This window comes from Eubalaena glacialis, chromosome 3, assembly GCF_028564815.1.
Source record: "Eubalaena glacialis isolate mEubGla1 chromosome 3, mEubGla1.1.hap2.+ XY, whole genome shotgun sequence".
Lineage (NCBI taxonomy): Eukaryota > Metazoa > Chordata > Mammalia > Artiodactyla > Balaenidae > Eubalaena > Eubalaena glacialis.
This window is the reverse complement of record NC_083718.1, coordinates 178,192,214-178,209,254: the sequence shown is the minus strand read 5'-3', so window position 1 is coordinate 178,209,254 and position 17,041 is coordinate 178,192,214. Positions and strand designations below refer to the sequence as shown.

The 17,041-nt window shown below is 45.0% G+C and overlaps 1 protein-coding gene across 1 annotated transcript; it reads left to right on the top strand.

Moving 5' to 3' along the window:
- Positions 1-9,802: 9,802 nt before the first annotated feature.
- On the top strand, positions 9,803-15,669 carry CELA3B (chymotrypsin like elastase 3B). The gene is made up of 8 exons (XM_061187026.1): positions 9,803-9,842; positions 10,843-10,928; positions 11,931-12,028; positions 12,149-12,283; positions 13,444-13,580; positions 13,969-14,111; positions 14,766-14,918; positions 15,620-15,669. Exons 1-8 carry the CDS (start codon positions 9,803-9,805, stop codon positions 15,635-15,637), a joined length of 810 nt encoding a protein of 269 aa, XP_061043009.1. The 3' UTR covers positions 15,638-15,669.
- Positions 15,670-17,041: the final 1,372 nt, after the last annotated feature.

Below are 17,041 nucleotides of genomic sequence, written 5' to 3'. Positions count from 1 at the left end.
CCAGACCAACCTCCCAACTGCCCATACTCTCCCGCACACCCGGACCTTTACTTCCCGTTCAGGATGCGGCTTGCTTTAGGCTGAGGCCTGCTGTGGATCCGTCAGCTTCCCTGCCGGCTCGCTCTTCCCAGGGGAAAGCTCCAGCCGCTCCTAGGCCAGAAAACCCCAGAGGATTAATCAGCAGCAGCCCTGACAGTGTGTCCACCAGGCCTTGAGGATAAGATGACCTGACAGGCGTTGTGGTGAGAGAGAATCCTGGAGGGTCCATCTCCCTTGGGACAGAGCAGAGGGCCAGGGTGGCTGCGTGCCTGTCTGCAGAGCCGGCAGAGAGGCTGGGACCTGCTCAAGGCCACCTGGTTAAAGGCTGGAGAGTCTTATCGTGTGACGTTGGGTGGGGGGCAGGCAGTGACAAACCTGGAGGGGGGGGGGGGCGCCTGGGCCAGTCCTCACTGTTCTCTGGTCCTTAATTTCCTGTCTGTCAGAAGAGATGGATTAGATCATCTTTTAGGCTCTGTCTGTTTCAGACACTCTACAGTGGGATCCAGGAGGGTCTGACCCGCCCCTCCCGCTCCCCAGCCATGTCCTCGGCCTCTCCCCCTCTCTTCCTCTGCTCAGCATCTGGGAAATGGCTCCGAGCTTCAAAGCTGAGCAAACAAACATGTCCAGGCCCATAGGGAACAGGGAGTAAGGGAGGGCACAGCTATTTTTATCACGCTTTGAAGGATCTTCACAGCTGCTTCTGTTGTGTCGACACACTCACCACAGGCTCAGGCTATTAGAGTCACAGACATCACTGTGGGAGTGCTCGGAGGGGCTGCACCCCTGAAAGAAACCCTGCCCAGCTGATGCCTGACAGCCCATCACGAGGGATCCGTTTAAAGCACCTAAGCATTGCCTTCCTCCCATGCTTCCGAAACGTAGCAGCCCCCAAAGGATGGCTCTACACAGTCAGTAACGCCAGCAGGAAGGAGTCTGGTGGTCCTTAGAGCGCTGGGTGTTGAGGAGAGACAAGCGTTGCTCAGGAAAGTCTGCGGAGCCTGTTTGCCTTATTCAGCAAACATTCATTGAGCCCCTACAAAATGTCAGTCCCTGGGCTGGGAGGTTGTTTCCAACAGCTAGTGAAGGTGTGCTAAGTCTTTTCTACAAATTAATGTGAGTTGAGTTCACTGATTTAGTGCCAGGCTCTGTGCTTCACACTTCACTGAAGTGATCTCAGGTATCGCTCTATCTCCAAAATATACCCTGACCACACCCACATCTCTCCATTTCCATCTCTGCCACCCCAGGCCAAGCCCCACGCCCACCCCTCATAGCCCTGCTTTGCCCAAGCGACTGAAGTAGCTCCAGCTGGTCCCCCTCACTCTCACCCCACAATCCTTCCCACGGTACCCAGGAAAGAGATTTTTTGAAAGCAAAAGCGAGATCCCAGGTCCTTCCCTTACTTAATCACCACTCCCACCCACCATGGCTTTCTCCTTATGCTTAGAATAAAGACCAAACTCCTTCTCAGCCTGACCTGCAAAGAGACCCTATAGGGTCTGGCCTTCACCCACCTCTTTCTCTCTCTTTTTCTTATTCTCTCTCTCTCTCTAAATCTGGATTTCAGGTAACAGAATTGGATTAATCAAATATCATGAGTCTGCTCATGGGCCACTCTTATTTATTAGACAGACAGTTATTTTAAATAATATAGTTGCCATCTTCAAAACCACATCTAACATAATGACACAGATGACTCTCAAAAGCATTATGCTAAGTGAAAGATGCCCAGAAACATAAGCTATATACTATATGCTTCCATTTGTATGTAAAGATGCTAGAAAAGGCCAAACTAAAGAGATGGAAAGCAGATCACAGGTTGCCAGGGGGCCGGGTGTGGGGGTGGGATGGAATGTGACTGGGTGGGAGGGAAATTTTTCGGGTAATGAAAATGTTCCATATCATGACTGTGGTGGTGGTTACATGACTGTGTGTGTTTGTCGAGACTTATTAAATTCACAATTAAAACTGGAGAATTTTATTGTACGCAAATTTACCTTCAAAAAAGCTAAAACCAAAACGAAAACTACCAAAGCAAAGCAGGAAGCTCTAGCAACATCTAATCTATCCTCCTTCCTCCACCCCAGACTTGAGTTAACGGTCATCCAGAATCCTCTGTTCATCATGCCTTTGCTTGCCTTTTTATACAGTTTTATTCACCTATTTGTATTCCTTAAAAGGTATATTTTAAAATCTCAGTTGTTTTTAATTCTATAAAAAGAGTATTAAACTGCATTTCATCTTCTGGTGCCTTTTTCTCCTTCTTAATTTAGATTCCTAGGAATTATCTACATTGTGGCATGTCATGGTGATTCATTCTTTTTGACTGCTGATTAATATTCCATTGTATAAATATACTACACATATTCACCCATTTGCCTTCATGGACATTTCTGTTGTTTCTAGGTTTCTGCTATTGAGGATTGAGGACAGGGACACCAGGAACATTCTTGTGCATGTCTCCTGGGGCACATGTGCATGATTTTCTTGAGGGTCCTACCTAGGAGTGGAATTGCTGGATCAGGTGTGAATTCAGCTTCAGGCATCACCTCTTCTTGGACCTCATCCCCTACCACTCTTCACTTTGACTACTATGCTTCAGCCTCACTGACCTCCTCTCCTTGGACAAGCCAAGCCCATTCCAGCCTCCAGATCTTTGCACTTGTTGTCCTTCCCACCTGGAGAGCTTTTCCTTCAGGGCTTGTCAAGGCTGGCTTTTACTTGCCCTTTAGGACTCAACTGAACACTACCTCCTCAGCCCAAATGTCACTCTCTCTGGTCCCCCATCTAAATGAGTCACTCCCATTCCTACCCCAGTCACTTACATTTCATTCTTTTCATATCACCTTCCACCGCAATCAGAGATAGCCTTTATTGATTGATTGATTGATTGATTTTTGGCTGCGTTGGGTCTTTGTTGCTGTGCGCGGGCTTTCTTTAGTTGCGGCAAGCGGGGGCTACATTTCATTGCGGTGTGTGGGCTTCTTATTGCTGTGGCTTCTCCTGTTGCGGAGCATGGGCTCTAGGCACGCGGGCTTCAGTAGTTGCAGCACGTGGGCTCAGTAGTGGCGCATGGGCTCAGTAGTTGTGGCTCGCAGGCTCTAGAGCGCAGGCTCAGTAGTTGCGGCACACAGGCTTAGTTGCTCCGTGGCATGTGGGATCTTCCCGGACCAGGGATCGAACCTGTGTCCCCTGCATTGGCAGGTGGATTCTTAACCACTGCGCCACCAGGGAAGTCCCAGCTGGGACCATTCTTTTCATGGCTGCATCCCCAAGAACATCCTGATATAGAGAAAGTGCTCAACAAAAAATTTTTTAAATTGAGGTGGATACTAATATTAATCCTATGTTAGAGGTGAGAAACTTGAAACTCAGAGAAGTTAAGCCATGTGCCAAGGATGCAGAGCTTGGAAGTGGCAAAGCCAGGATTTGAACCAAGGTGTGACCAGTCCCAGAGCCCATGTTCATTCCTGGAAGCTGCTGGCTTGTTCTGGTGTGAACTTTCCTTCCCCCTCCCCTGTTATCAGCTTGCCATTCAATGTCACCTGTGCAGCCACACGTTGGAGGAAACTCTGGGACCTGTTGTTGGCTGTCACTCCCCCATCTGCAGTGGGCGGGGGGTTTGGCCTTGGACTATGGGAGACCTGGTGTTCTACCACCTGTTCTGGGAATGGGGCCCAGTCTGTACCCCTCTCATCTATCTTCTGCCCTATATTAGAGCCTCAGGATATACGTCTCTTTCCTATCATCTCAAAAGTTTCAGCTGCTGCCAGTAAAAATGGTGAGCTTTAGAATGGGATCAAAACTAAGTTGTTATCAACTTAAAATAGACAGTTATAGATTTAAGTTTTTATATGTAGCCTTATGGTGTCCAAAAGCAAAAACCTATAGTAAATACACAGAAGATAAAGAGAAAGGTATATGAGCATACCACTGAAGAAAGTCATCAAACTGCAAAAAAAGAGAGCTAGAGAAGAAGAAAGGAACAGAGAGAAACTACAAAAACAGCTAGAAAACAAATAACAAAGTGGCAATAAAAGTACATATGTAGCAATAATTACTTTAAATGTAAATGCACTAAATTCTCTAATCAAAAGACATAAAGCTGGTGAATGGATAAAAAAAACAAGACCCATCTTTATGTTGCTTACAAGAGACACTTTATATGTAAGGACACACACAGACTGAAAGTGAATGGACAGAAAAAGATATTCCATGCAGATGGAAACCAAAAGAAAGCTGGAGTAGCTATACTTCTTATGTCAGAAAAAATAAACTTTAAAACAAAGACTGTAATAAGAGATAAAGAAGGGTGTTACACAATGATAAAGGAGTCAATCCAACAATAGGATATAACATGTAAATATTTATGCACCAAACATAGGAGTACCTAAATATATAGAGCAAATATTAACAGACCTAAAGAGAGAAATAGATAGAAGTACAATAATTGTAAGGGACTTTAATACCCCACTTACATCAATGGATAGATCATCCAGACAGAAAATCAATTAGGAAACTTTGGTCTAAAATGACCAAATGACATGTTAGACCAGATTGATTTAACAGATATTTACATAACATTCCATCCAAAAGCAACAGAATACACATTCTTCTCAAGTGCACATGGAACATTTTCCGAGATATATCATACATTAGGCCATAAACAAGTCTTAATAAATTTAAGAGAATTGAAATAATATCAAGCATCTTTTTCTGACCACAATTGTAATAAATTTAAGAGAATTGAAATAATATCAAGCATCTTTTTCTGACCACAATTGTATGAAACTACAAATTAATTACGTGAAGAAACTGGAAAATTCACAAATATGAGAGATTTAACAACATGCTACTGAACAACCAATGGGTCAAGGAAGAAATCAAAAGAGAAACTAGAACATACCTTGCGACAAATAAAAATAGAAATGTAACATATCAAAATTTATGAGATGCAGCAAAAGCAGTTCTAAGGGGGAGGTTCAAGCAATAAATGCTTACCTCAAGAAACAAGAAAAGTCTCAAATAAACAACTAACTTTACACCTCAAGGAACTACAAAAAGAAGAACAAATGAAGCCCAAAGTTAGTAGAAGGAAGGAAATAACAAAGATTAGAACAGAAATAAATGAAATAGAGACTAATAAGACAATAGAAAAGATAATTGAAACTAAGAGTTGGTTCTTTAAAAAGATGAATAAAATTGCAAACCTTCAGCTAGACTCATTAAGAAAAAAAGAGAGAGGACTCAAAATCTGAAATGAAAGAGGAGCTATTACAACTGATACCAAAGAAATACAAAGGCTCATAAGAGACAACTATGAGCAATTATATGCCAACAAATTGGACAACCTAGAAGAAATGGATAAATTCCTAGAAATATACAAACTAACAAGACTGAATCATGATGAAACAGAAAATCTGAACAGACCAGTTACTCGCAAGGAGATTGAATCAGTAATTGAAAACTTCCCAACAAACAAAAGTCCAGGATCAGACAGCTTCACAGATGATTTCTACCAAACATTCAAAGAAGAATTAATACCTATCCTTCTCAAACTAACTATTCCAAAAAATAGAAGAGGGGAAACTCTTCCAAACACATTTTATGAAGCCAGCATTTCCCTGTTACCAAAAGCAGAAAAGGACACCACAAAAAACCCAAAGACTATAATCCAATATCCCTGTTGAATATAGATGCAAAAATCCTAAACAAAATATTAACAAATTGAATTCAACAATACATTAAAAGGATTGATCATATATCATGATCAAGTGGGATTTATTCCAGAGATGCAAGGATGGTTCAACATCCACAAATCAGTCATGTGATATACCACATTAACAAAATGAAGGATAAAAATCATATGATCATCTCAATAGACACAGAAAAAATGTTTGACAAAATTCAACATTCATTTATTATTTTAAAAAAAAGCTCTCAAAAAAACGAGTATAGAGCAGACATACCTCAACACAGTAAAGGCCATATGTGACAAGCCCACAGCTAACATTATACTCAACAGTGAAAAGCCAAAAGCTTTTCTTCTAAGATCAGGAACAAGACAAGGTTGTCCACTCTCACCACTTTTATTTGACTTAGAACTGGAAGTTCTAGCCAGAGCAATTAGTCAAGAAAAAGAAATAAAATGCATCCAAATTGGAAAGGAAGAAGTAAAATGTCACTATTTGCAGATGACATGATATTATATATAGAAAATCCTAAAGACTCCATCAAAAGACTGTTAGAACTAATAACTGAATTCAGTAAAGTTGTAGGATACAAAATCAATACACAAAAATCTGTTGCATTTCTTTACACTAATAACACACTATCAGAAAGAGAAACTAAGAAAACAGTTCCATTTACAATTTCATCTAAAGGAATAAAATACCTAGGAATAAATTTAACCAAAGAGGTTAAAGACCTGTGTATTGAAAACTACAAGACATTAATGAAAGAAATTGAAGAAGACATGGGAAACTTCCCTGGTGGTCCAGTGGTTAAGACTCTGCACTTCCAAGAGGGAGGGGATATGGGGATATATGTATACATATGGCTGATTCACTTTGTTTTACAGCAGAAACTAACACAACATTGTAAAGCACTTATACTCCAATAAAGATGTTAAAAAAAAAAAAAGACTCTGCGCTTCCAATGCAGGGGGTGCAGGTTTGACCCCTGGTTAGGAAACTAAGATCCCACATGCCACATGGTGCAGCCAGAAAAAAAAGACAGTAATTGAAGAGGACACAAATAAATGGAAAAAGAGTCCTGCTCATGGATTGGAAGAATTAATAGTGTTAAAATGTCCATACTACTCAAAGAAATCTACAGATTCAATGCAATCCTTATCAAAATTCCAATGGTATTTTTCACAGAGATAGAACAAACAATCCTAAAATTTGTATGAAAACACAAAAGACTGCAAACAGCCAAATCAATTTTGAGAAAGAAGAATAAAGCTGGAGGCATTATGCTGCCAGATTTCAAACTATATTACAAAGCTGTAGTAATTAAAACAGTATGGTATTGACATAAACATAGAAACGTAGATCAATGGAACAGAATAGAGAGCCCAGAAATAAGCCTATGCATATATGGTCAATTGATTTACAACAAAGGGGCCAAAAATATATACAATGGGGAAAAAGAGAGTCTCTTCAATTAATGGTGCTGGGAAAATTGGAGAGCCACATGCAAAAGAATGAAACTGGACCACTCTCTTATACCATACACAAAAATTAACTCAAAATGGATTAAAGACTTGAACATAAGACCTGAAACTATAAAATGCCTAGAAGAAAACATAAGCAGTAAGTTCCTTGACATAGGTCTATAGTGATGATTTTTTGAATCTGACACCAAAAGCAAAAGCAACAAAAGCAAAAGTAAAGTGGGACTATATCAAACTAAAAAGCTTCTGCATAGCAAAGGAAACCATCAACAAAATGAAAAGGCAACCTATTGAATGGGAGAAAAATATTGCAAATCATATGTCTGATAAGGGGCTGATATCCAAAATACGAAGAGCTCATACAACTCAATAGCAAAAAACCAAACAATCCGATTTAAAAATGGGCAGAAGCTCTGAACAGACATTCTTCCAAAGAAGACATACAGATGGTCATCAGGTACATGAAAAGATGCTCAACATCATTAATCATCAGGGAACTGCAAATCAAAACCACAATGAGGTATCACCTCACATCTGTTAGAATGGTTATTATCAAAAAGATAAGAAGTAACAAGTGTTGGCAAGAATACAGAGAAAAGGAAACCCCTGTGCACTGTTGGTAGGAATGCAAATTGGTGCAACCACTATTGAAAACAGTACGGAAGTTCCTCGAAAAATTAAAAATAGGGTTATCCTATGATCCAGCAATTCCACTTCGGGGTATTTATCCGAAGAAAACCAAAACACTAATTTGAAAAGATATATGCACCCCCATGTTCATTGCAGCATTTTTTTTTCCGGCTGTGCCACGCAGCTTGCAGGATCTCAATTCCCCGACCAGGGATTGAACCCGGGCCACGGCAGTGAAAGCCCGTAATCCTAACCACTAGGCTACCAGGGAACTCCCCATTGCAGCATTATTTACAATAGCCAAGATATGGAAATAACCCAGGTGTCCATTGAAGGGTGAATGGATTGTGTGTGTGTGTGTGTGTGCGTGAGATTCAGCCATTAAAAAAAAAGAATGAAATCTTGCCATTGCCATTTGTGACAACATGAATGGACCTCTAGGGCATTATGCTAAGTGAAATAAGTCAAACAGAGAGAAAGACATATACTGTATGATCTCTCTGATATGTGGAATCTAAAAAAGAACAAAAACAAAAACAAAAAAACAAGCTTGTAGATACAGAGAACAATTTAGTAGTTGCAAGAGGCAGACGGGGGGAGAAATGGGTGAACAGTTTCTTGGTTTTGTTTTTTAGTTTAAATAAATTGAATAATTTTTTTTAAAATAGGGGATGCCAAAAAGACTTAAACAGGCATTTCATGGAAGATGAAATATGGATGACCAACGAACATTTAAAAAGATACTCAATCTCATTTGTGATCAATTAAATGCAAATTAAAATCACAATGAAACACCCTTCCATACCTCACAATTGGGCAAACATTGGAAAACAGAAATAAAAAGGTTGGCTCAGATGTGGAATAATAGGAACCTTCATTTCATGTTAATGGGAATATTCAATACTGTCATTACCCAGTTTAGCTGGACAAGCACATACCCTATAGTGCATTAGTTCTTGTCCAAGGATAGAACAGATACTTGTGAACCATTTCCATAACAGCAAAGAGTTAGAAACACTCAAATATCCATTAACAATAGAGTGGATAGATTTTGGCGTATCTAAAGTATGGACTAGTAAGAGTAAAAATAAATCAACTGCATGCAGCAAATGGAAGAGTCTCAGAAACCAATATTGAACACAAAATAAAAATTAGATCACAAAAGGATAATCACTGTGTGATTCTTCTTATACAAAGGGCCAGAAGAGGAAAACCCAATGTATTGTTTAGGAATACATATGCATGTGGAAATCGCTAATGAAAGCAAAGGAATGTCATAGGGATGATATCCACAGAGGAATTTTATAATGCTCTATTTGTTTTTTTTTGGCCGCCCCGCCTGTCTTGTGGGGATCTTAGTTCCCCGACCAGGAATTGAACCCGTGCCCTCAGCAGTGAAAGCGTGTAGTCCTAACCACTGGACCACCAGGGAATTCCCAAGCTGGGACCATTCTTGTTCATGGCTGCATCCCCAAAACCATCCTGATAAAGTCCTCAACAAAAAAATTTTTTAATTGAGGTGGATACTAATATTAACCCTGTGTTAGAGGACAGAAACCTGAAGATCAGAGAGGTTAAGCAATGTGTCCAAGGATGCAAAGCTTGGAGATGGCAGAGCCAGGATTTGAACCCAGGTGTGACCAGTCCCAGAGCCCATGTTTGTTCCTGGAAGAGGCTGTCTTGTTCTGATGTGAACTTTCCTGCCCCTTCCCCTGTTATCAGCTTGCCATTCAGTGCCACCTGTGCAGCCACACATTGGAGGGAACCCTGGATCCTGTTGTTGGCTGTCTCTCCCCCATCTGCAGTGGGTGGGGGCTGTGGCCTTGGACCATGGGAGACCTGGTGTTCTACCACCTGTTCCGGGAATGGGGCCCAGTCTGACCCCCCTCACCCGTCTTCTGCCCTATATTAAAGCCTCAGGCTATGGACCTCCTTCCTACCATCTCAAAACTCACGATGCTCCGGCTGCTGAGTTTTCTCCTATTTGTGGCCCTTGGTAAGACCCCAGCCTGTGCTGCTCTGGGCCAGGAGCCCTTGAAATCTACCAACCCACCCTGAGTCTCGCAAACCTGGTTCCATAGGAGAGGTCCCAGCTTGTATCTGGGGCATGATTGTGGAGGTTTTCAGCTTGGTGCTGGAGCAGGGGAATATAGGGGAAGCTGTGGGTGACAGACCAGCTCAGGAGGAAGACTGGGGCACCCAAAGGTCTGTGGTGGGAGTCCTTGACATGGGTGGTAAACAAAGTCTAGTGGGAAAGACTTTGGGGTCTGTGGTTAGACTGCTTGGGTTGGAATTTCTGTTCCTCTGCTTAACCCTCCAACTCTCCTCTCACACTCCCCCTACTGCACTCCATATCCTGTGGTCTAGCCTTTTCCTAGACTCTCTGCCATATTACATTACAGCTCAGGGCCACCTTCTCCAAGCAGCGCCCCTTGACTGACAATAATGAATGGTAATAGATAATGTTTACTGAGTGCTTACTACGTGCCAGGCAGAATGCTAAGGATTTTTTCGTATCCTTAGCGTTTTGTAATCCTCACAACAGTCCCCTTAAGGTCAGTACTATTATTATCCCCATTTTACAGGTAGAGAAACTGACCCTAAGAGAAGTAAAGTAGCCCATCCTAGAACCAGGGGCAGAGCTGCACTTTGAATCCAGGCAGTCTTACTCCAAAGCCACCACTCTTCACGACAATAGCTATCACTTCTCAAGGGCTCATTGAGTACCAGGCACGGTTCTAAGTGCATCAACTCCTTCATTCCTGCCATGAAAGGAAGCCACATGTTCATCTCTCTCCCTAGACTCCTGCGAGTCCAGAAATCCCTGCTCTAGTCCAAATGCTCATTGTTCATATGTGGTTACTGAGGTTCAGATAGGGGAAGGAGTTGTATGGGATCTCACAGCCTGTTTGTGCCACAGCTAGGACTGGGACCCAGACCTCTTCTTTGCTTTGGGGGACCCTCTAGCTGATTGACGCTTCTACTCTACCCTCTAGCCTCCGGCTTTGGCCAGCCTTCCTACAGGCCCTCCTCCCGCGTTGTCAATGGTGAGGATGCGGTCCCCTACAGCTGGCCCTGGCAGGTAAGAGCGATACCAGCTGCACTATTTCCCACCATGGGCTCTGCACCCCATGCTCTGATTGCAGGATATTCAGTCTGGACCCCATTGTGCTGTTTCCAGTATTCACCTCAGTCTCCAAAGGCCAGGAAACCCTTGGACAATCTACTTCATATGGAAGTTTTGCCCATTTAATCTGTAACCCTCACTGCGCTGTTTGCAAGTTAAAAGTAGACTCTGGGGAGAGGGCAGTGTTTAACCCAAGGGTTGGTGCATTAATGGTGGAAGTTCAGCACGATGTTTAAGGAGTGAGATTTGGGGGGACTCATTTCTAGACCCCTCAAACTATACAACAGGTCTATAAGGTCTGGAGCAATAAAGGGATGAAGGGCTTTATAGAGGTCAGTGAAGGGAGCACAGAGGACTAGACTCATTGCACTAACACAGTAGCCACTAGCCACATGTGGCTATTTAAATTTATTTATTTAATTTTTATTGGAGAGCAGTTGATTTATTTGTGTTAGTTTCAGGTATACAGCAGAGTGAATCAGTTATACATACACATATGCCACTCTTTTTTTAGATTCTTTTCCCACATAGGCCTAAATTTAAATTAATTAAAATTAAGTAATATTAAAAATTCAGTTGCTCAATGCTAACCACATTTTAAATTCTCAATAACCACATGTGGCTAGTGGCTACCATATTGGACCATACTGAACATTTCCATCATCACAGAAAGTTCTACGGGATGGCACTGGTCTACAACAGGGGTCAGCTAACTTGTTCTGTAAAAGACGAGAGAGTATATATTTTAGCCTTTGTCGGCCATGTGGTTTCTATTGCAATGACTTAATTCTGCCACTGTAGCATGAAAGCAGCCATGGATGGTACAGTTGTGTGGGCTAGGCACTGCACATTTCCAGAGGTGCCATTCTGTGTGCAGTGCACAACCTATACAGCCATGGGTAGCAACCCTCGCTGTGGGACCCAGACCACTCAGGCGCCTCCCTCCCTTGCCGCCAGGTCTCCCTGCAGTATGAAAAGAAAGGGACCTTCTACCACACTTGTGGAGGCAGCCTGATCGCCCCTGACTGGGTCATAACTGCGGGCCACTGCATCTCGTGAGTTCTCTCACTTGCCCCGTCCCTGCGTGAGACCCAGGCAGGCTGGGGCAGTGGGGGACTGTGGGAGGGGAGGGGGGAAGCCAGTCTGGCCTGTACTGACGTCACCTCCACCAGCAGGAGCTCCCTGACCTACCAGGTGGTGTTGGGCGAGTATGACCGCTCTGAGAAAGAGGGCTCCGAACAGGTGATCCCCATCAATGCTGGGGACCTCTTCGTGCACCCACTCTGGAACTCCAGTTGCGTGTCCTGTGGGTGAGTGAACTCTCAGGCCTGGGACCCAGGTGCTCCTCTGCTGGTCTCTCTATGACCCAACACTGATTCTGAGAAGACTCCCAGGGACAATGGAGCTGGGCCAGCAGCCTGAGCCCAGGTCCCACACGCTGAGCGTCAGAGCCAACAGAGCCTTTAAGGATCATCCACACCAAACGTCTCTCCCTACAGAGGGGAGAGCAGGGCCCAGGGAGGGGCAGGAACTCCCCCAAGGCCACTCGGCTGGTTGGCTTCAGAACCCAGGACTCCTCAGGCACCCCTGTCCCAAATCCAAGGTTTCCTCCATTCAATGGACATTCATCCAGAGCATCCTGCGTTCCCGGCATTGTGGGCTAAAGGAGGAGCACTGGACTGAGAGTCAGGCTCCAGCACTAAGTCACTGTGTGGCTTGGGCAAGTCATTGCCCTTCTTTGGGCCTCAGTTTGACCACTTGTCAAGGGTGACCTTCTGGGCTTCCTGGGTGGTTATGAGGGTCAAGGAGAAAATCACTGGGTGAGAACACAAAGCAGGGCTTCTTAAGCCTCTCAAGCATATGCAAAATTGTATGTCTGGGTAGCTCAGCATTTTTCCGGTGAGAGGATCAAAGAAGGGTGCAGAACCCCTGAAAGTGCAACGCAGAAGTGAGGGACCATGATGATTAAGACCTTGACCCTTCCTCAGGGGCTCCTGGGGTGAGTGGAGAGACAATCAGACCCAGATGCAATTACTTGAGTGACAAACAGGCAGATGAAGAGAGCAGTGGTTCTCAAAGTGTGGTCCCCAGGCCAGCAGCAGCAGCATCACCTGGGAACTCATTAGAAATGTGAATCCTTGGGGCCTCCCAGACCCACTGCATCAGAAAGTCTGGAATGGGCTCCAGCAACTTGTGTTATAACAACAAGCCCTCCAGTGATTCTGACACAGCTGATGCGTGAGAACCACTGGTGTAAAAGCTGAGGACAATTACCAAGGCCAAGGGTCAGCGTGGGCTGAAGAGGCCAGGAGGGCTTCCTCAAGTTGCTCAGCAGTAAGAATGCATGGGATCTGGAGGGAGAAGGGGCATCGGGCGCATCCCGGAGGTAAAATATCCCGAGCGAAGCTGAGGGGTGGGGCTTGGTCTGGCTGGAGGACCAGGCTCCCCATGACTCCTCCCTCCTCCCCAGCAATGACATCGCCCTCATCAAGCTCTCGCACAGCGCCCAGCTGGGAGACAAGGTCCAGCTCGCCAGTCTCCCTCCCGCCGGCGACATCCTGCCCAATGAGACACCCTGCTACATCAGCGGCTGGGGCCGTCTCTACAGTACGTGCTGACCCCTCCAGCCAGCCATAGGGACAGTGGGTAGGATGACAGAGCCTGGGGCGGGGGGCTGAGGGCAACACCAGGAGCATCCTTGCACTTTTCTTCCATTCCTCCTCCAGAGGCAGCCTTCTCCCCTCATCCTCCCAAACATGAATGTGTTCAATGGAAGATTTTTTTGTGTCTTCTGTGTGCCAGGTGCTGGAGATGTTCTGATGGACACAGCAGGCAGGACCACATAACCTGGTGGGAGGAGACTTCCCATCAGACTAGAAGAGTGGCTTTTCCTCAAATCCCCCACCCCACTCTGGGGCTCCCAGTCCTAACTCCCAGATCCCAGCCCTAGCCCTGCACCCCTACAGCCCCTGCTCAATGTTCTCTATCTCCACAGCCGGTGGGCCGCTCCCGGACAAGCTGCAGCAGGCCCTGCTGCCCGTGGTAGACTACGAGCACTGCTCCAAGCGGGACTGGTGGGGCAGAACCGTGAAGAAGACCATGGTGTGCGCCGGCGGGGACATCCGCTCTGGGTGCAACGTGAGTCAGCAGCTCTCGTCTGCCCGAGGTGGTGCGGGGCTACAGCCACTCCGCTGGGTGTGCAGGGCCCAGGGTACTTCTGCTATCTGCCTGGGAGGAGAGGGAGGAATCTTGCCTGCTGGGCTCATTCAGCCTCCAGGCCAGGCAGGGCTTGGAGGAAGTCACTGCAGCCCAGGCACACAGCTCTGGTCTCTGGACTCTAGTCCCAGCTCACACACTGACTTGATCTGGGGCAAGCCACTGGCCCTTCCTCGACCTCAGGATTCCCATCAGTACAGCAAGGGATAAGGACACCATGATCTCTAAAGTCACCTTCAAATCTGGGGTCCTGAAGTTATAATTAAGCAATACTCTCATTGTACTACAAGTGAATATGAATAACAATATTAATAACTAACTGTGGTACTAATAATCAGAACTACCATTTATTGATTGCTTCCTCTCTACCAGGCATTGCGCTAAGACCATATACGTATCACCTCATTTAATTCTCACAAAATCTTGTAAGATAGATATCATTCCCCATCACAAAGGAGCAAACTGAGGCTCAGAGAGGTCAAGTCATATAAGGGTTTCTCAAAATCCCCAAAGTCAGAACCAATTCCTTAAAGCTCAGACACAGCTCAGTTTCCCACTGCTCTCCAACCATTCCAGGGTGACTCTGGAGGACCCCTCAACTGCCCGGCAGCAGATGGCTCCTTTCAGGTCCATGGCGTGACCAGCTTCGTTTCTGCCTTTGGCTGCAACACCCTCAAGAAGCCCACAGTGTTCACGCGAGTCTCGGCCTTCAATGACTGGATTGAGGAGGTAAGCAGGACAGGGCAAGCAGGGAGGGCTCCAGGTGCTGGCTCTTCTGAGAGGTGCTGGGGGGATGGGTGAGAACAGCAGATCCTGATCCTAGGAGGTCAGTAGTGGGAGTGGGGCACATGCCAGAAGGGTCTGAGGATGTTTTCTGCTACAGTGTGGCCCTAAGAATCTCAAGGGCTTCTGGGTGGAGCTTTGAACTACTGCTGAACTTCCTTTTTTCAACAAGTGTATATGAAGTGCCTCCTTTGGTCCAGGTCTTTTCTTGTCATGGAGGATAGAGTGATGTGTGGCTTGTGGGGAACAGACGATTAAATGAGCAAAATGATGAAATGTGGTGGAAGCTGTGATAGGTGAAGCTCAGGCCCCAGTGAGAGTGCAAACCTCATCTGGCAATGAGTGGTCAGGGAGGATTAATATTGTTCGTGATAAGAGTCTTAGCCACCATTTATGGACTCTTAAACGTAAGCCAGGCACCGTGATGACACCTTAGTTAATAGTTTAATTTAAAACCCCCATGAGGTAAGTACTATGATTGCCCCCATTGTACAGATGAGAAAACTGAGGCTCAGAGAGCTCAGGTCACTCTCCCAGGGTCACACAGCCAATGAGTGACATGGCTGGGAGTTGAACTCAGTTCCATATGGCGTCAGAAGCTGTGTTCCTGACTAGACTATTCTGGTTTTTCCCCTCTCTTTTTTCAGACTATTGCAAGCCACTAGAACCAAGGCCGGGGTGGCAGTGCCCATTCGCTCTCTTTGTAAAAAATAAAGATCTCCCAGAAAATTCCAAATTGAGTCTTTCTTCCTTCTTTGATTCACCTCTTCCCCTCTGGCCTGTTCCTAAAATCTTAGATATGATATGTAGAGATGAGAACAGAACCAACCCTCTCATATGAGAATGAGAAAAAAACGAGGCCCAGAGAGAAGGGAGTTGCTGTCAAGTGACCAACCATCACAGTTTTCCTGGGACACAGGACTTTTCGTGGTTAAAACCGGGTAAGAGACTTCCCTGGTGGTCCAGTGGTTAAGACTCCGTGATTCCACCGCAGGGGGCACGGGTTTGATCCCTGGTCGGGGAACTAAGATCCCGCCTGCCCCGCGGTGTGGCAGAAAAAAAAAACAACAAAAAATCAACATCAAAAACAAAACCAAAAAAAACCAAACCGGGTGAGTCTTGGGAAGTTGTACAGCCACATGCACAATCACTGGCTTTTCAATGCAGGCATAAAAGCATGGTAGAGTCTGCAGAAATACTGTCCTTACCAGCCCCTTGGGAGGCTCATGTTGGAATGGACAGGGCTGTGCATTTTCTGCTTCCATTGATGGCCTGGGGAAGGAGGACTGCAGTCATTCATTCATTCAACAAGCATTCATTCCTTCTTCTTGAGGAGGGCTCACAGGGGGAAGACGACGTGGATCCTGCCCTGAAATGGCTCATTATTTAGACAGAAATGAGCATATCAGAGTCATTCATTAAACATTTACTAGGCACCTTCTTTGTTGAAAGTTCTGGGCTGAGAGAACAGAGGTAAGCAGGACAAGGTCAGGGAGAGCCCTTGCTGCAGGGCGGAGACGCACATACAGATGCACACACAATGCGGAGACCGAGGTCGGACCCCAGTGGGCTGTTGCTGAGGTCCAAAAGACTGCTGCTGTGCCTCCAACTCAACATAAAAACAACCGAATTCTTTTACTCACGTTTCTCCTGAATACCATGAAAGGAAACATGGTCCCCAAAAGGACACACGTATACAATTTTTAATATTAACGTTGTTCCATTGCTCCCTTCCTTAAAAAATTATACTACCAGTGTTGAAAAGTTTAAAAGATACAACATGGAGAATAATAAACAAAACACCCAAATAGCCTCCCTCCACAATGAACAAATTTCACATTTTTGCTTCATATTTTCTAAAATAACTGCAGTTCAGGTGGAGGCCCCTTTGTACTCTTCCCAGGGGTCTTCACCACCATGGGTGTGGGGTTATCCACCAAACATTACTGCTTTTCCTTTGGGGCACATAGTAGGATAGCTGTTACCTGCCCTCTTGAAGTTGAGTTTGGCCATGTGGCTTGCTCTGGCCAAGGTGAAGATTTGAGAGACAGGACGATTTCCCTTTGCCT

What these genes read in the sequence shown, in the direction of transcription:
- CELA3B (XM_061187026.1), top strand. Translation starts at nt 9,803, where the DNA reads ATGCTCCGGCTGCTGAGTTTTCTCCTATTTGTGGCCCTTG. An exon ending in TCTCCTATTTGTGGCCCTTG is followed by an intron (nt 9,843 to 10,842) that starts GTAAGACCCCAG and finishes TCTACCCTCTAG; the next exon opens with CCTCCGGCTTTGGCCAGCCT. An exon ending in ACATCCGCTCTGGGTGCAAC is followed by an intron (nt 14,112 to 14,765) that starts GTGAGTCAGCAG and finishes CAACCATTCCAG; the next exon opens with GGTGACTCTGGAGGACCCCT.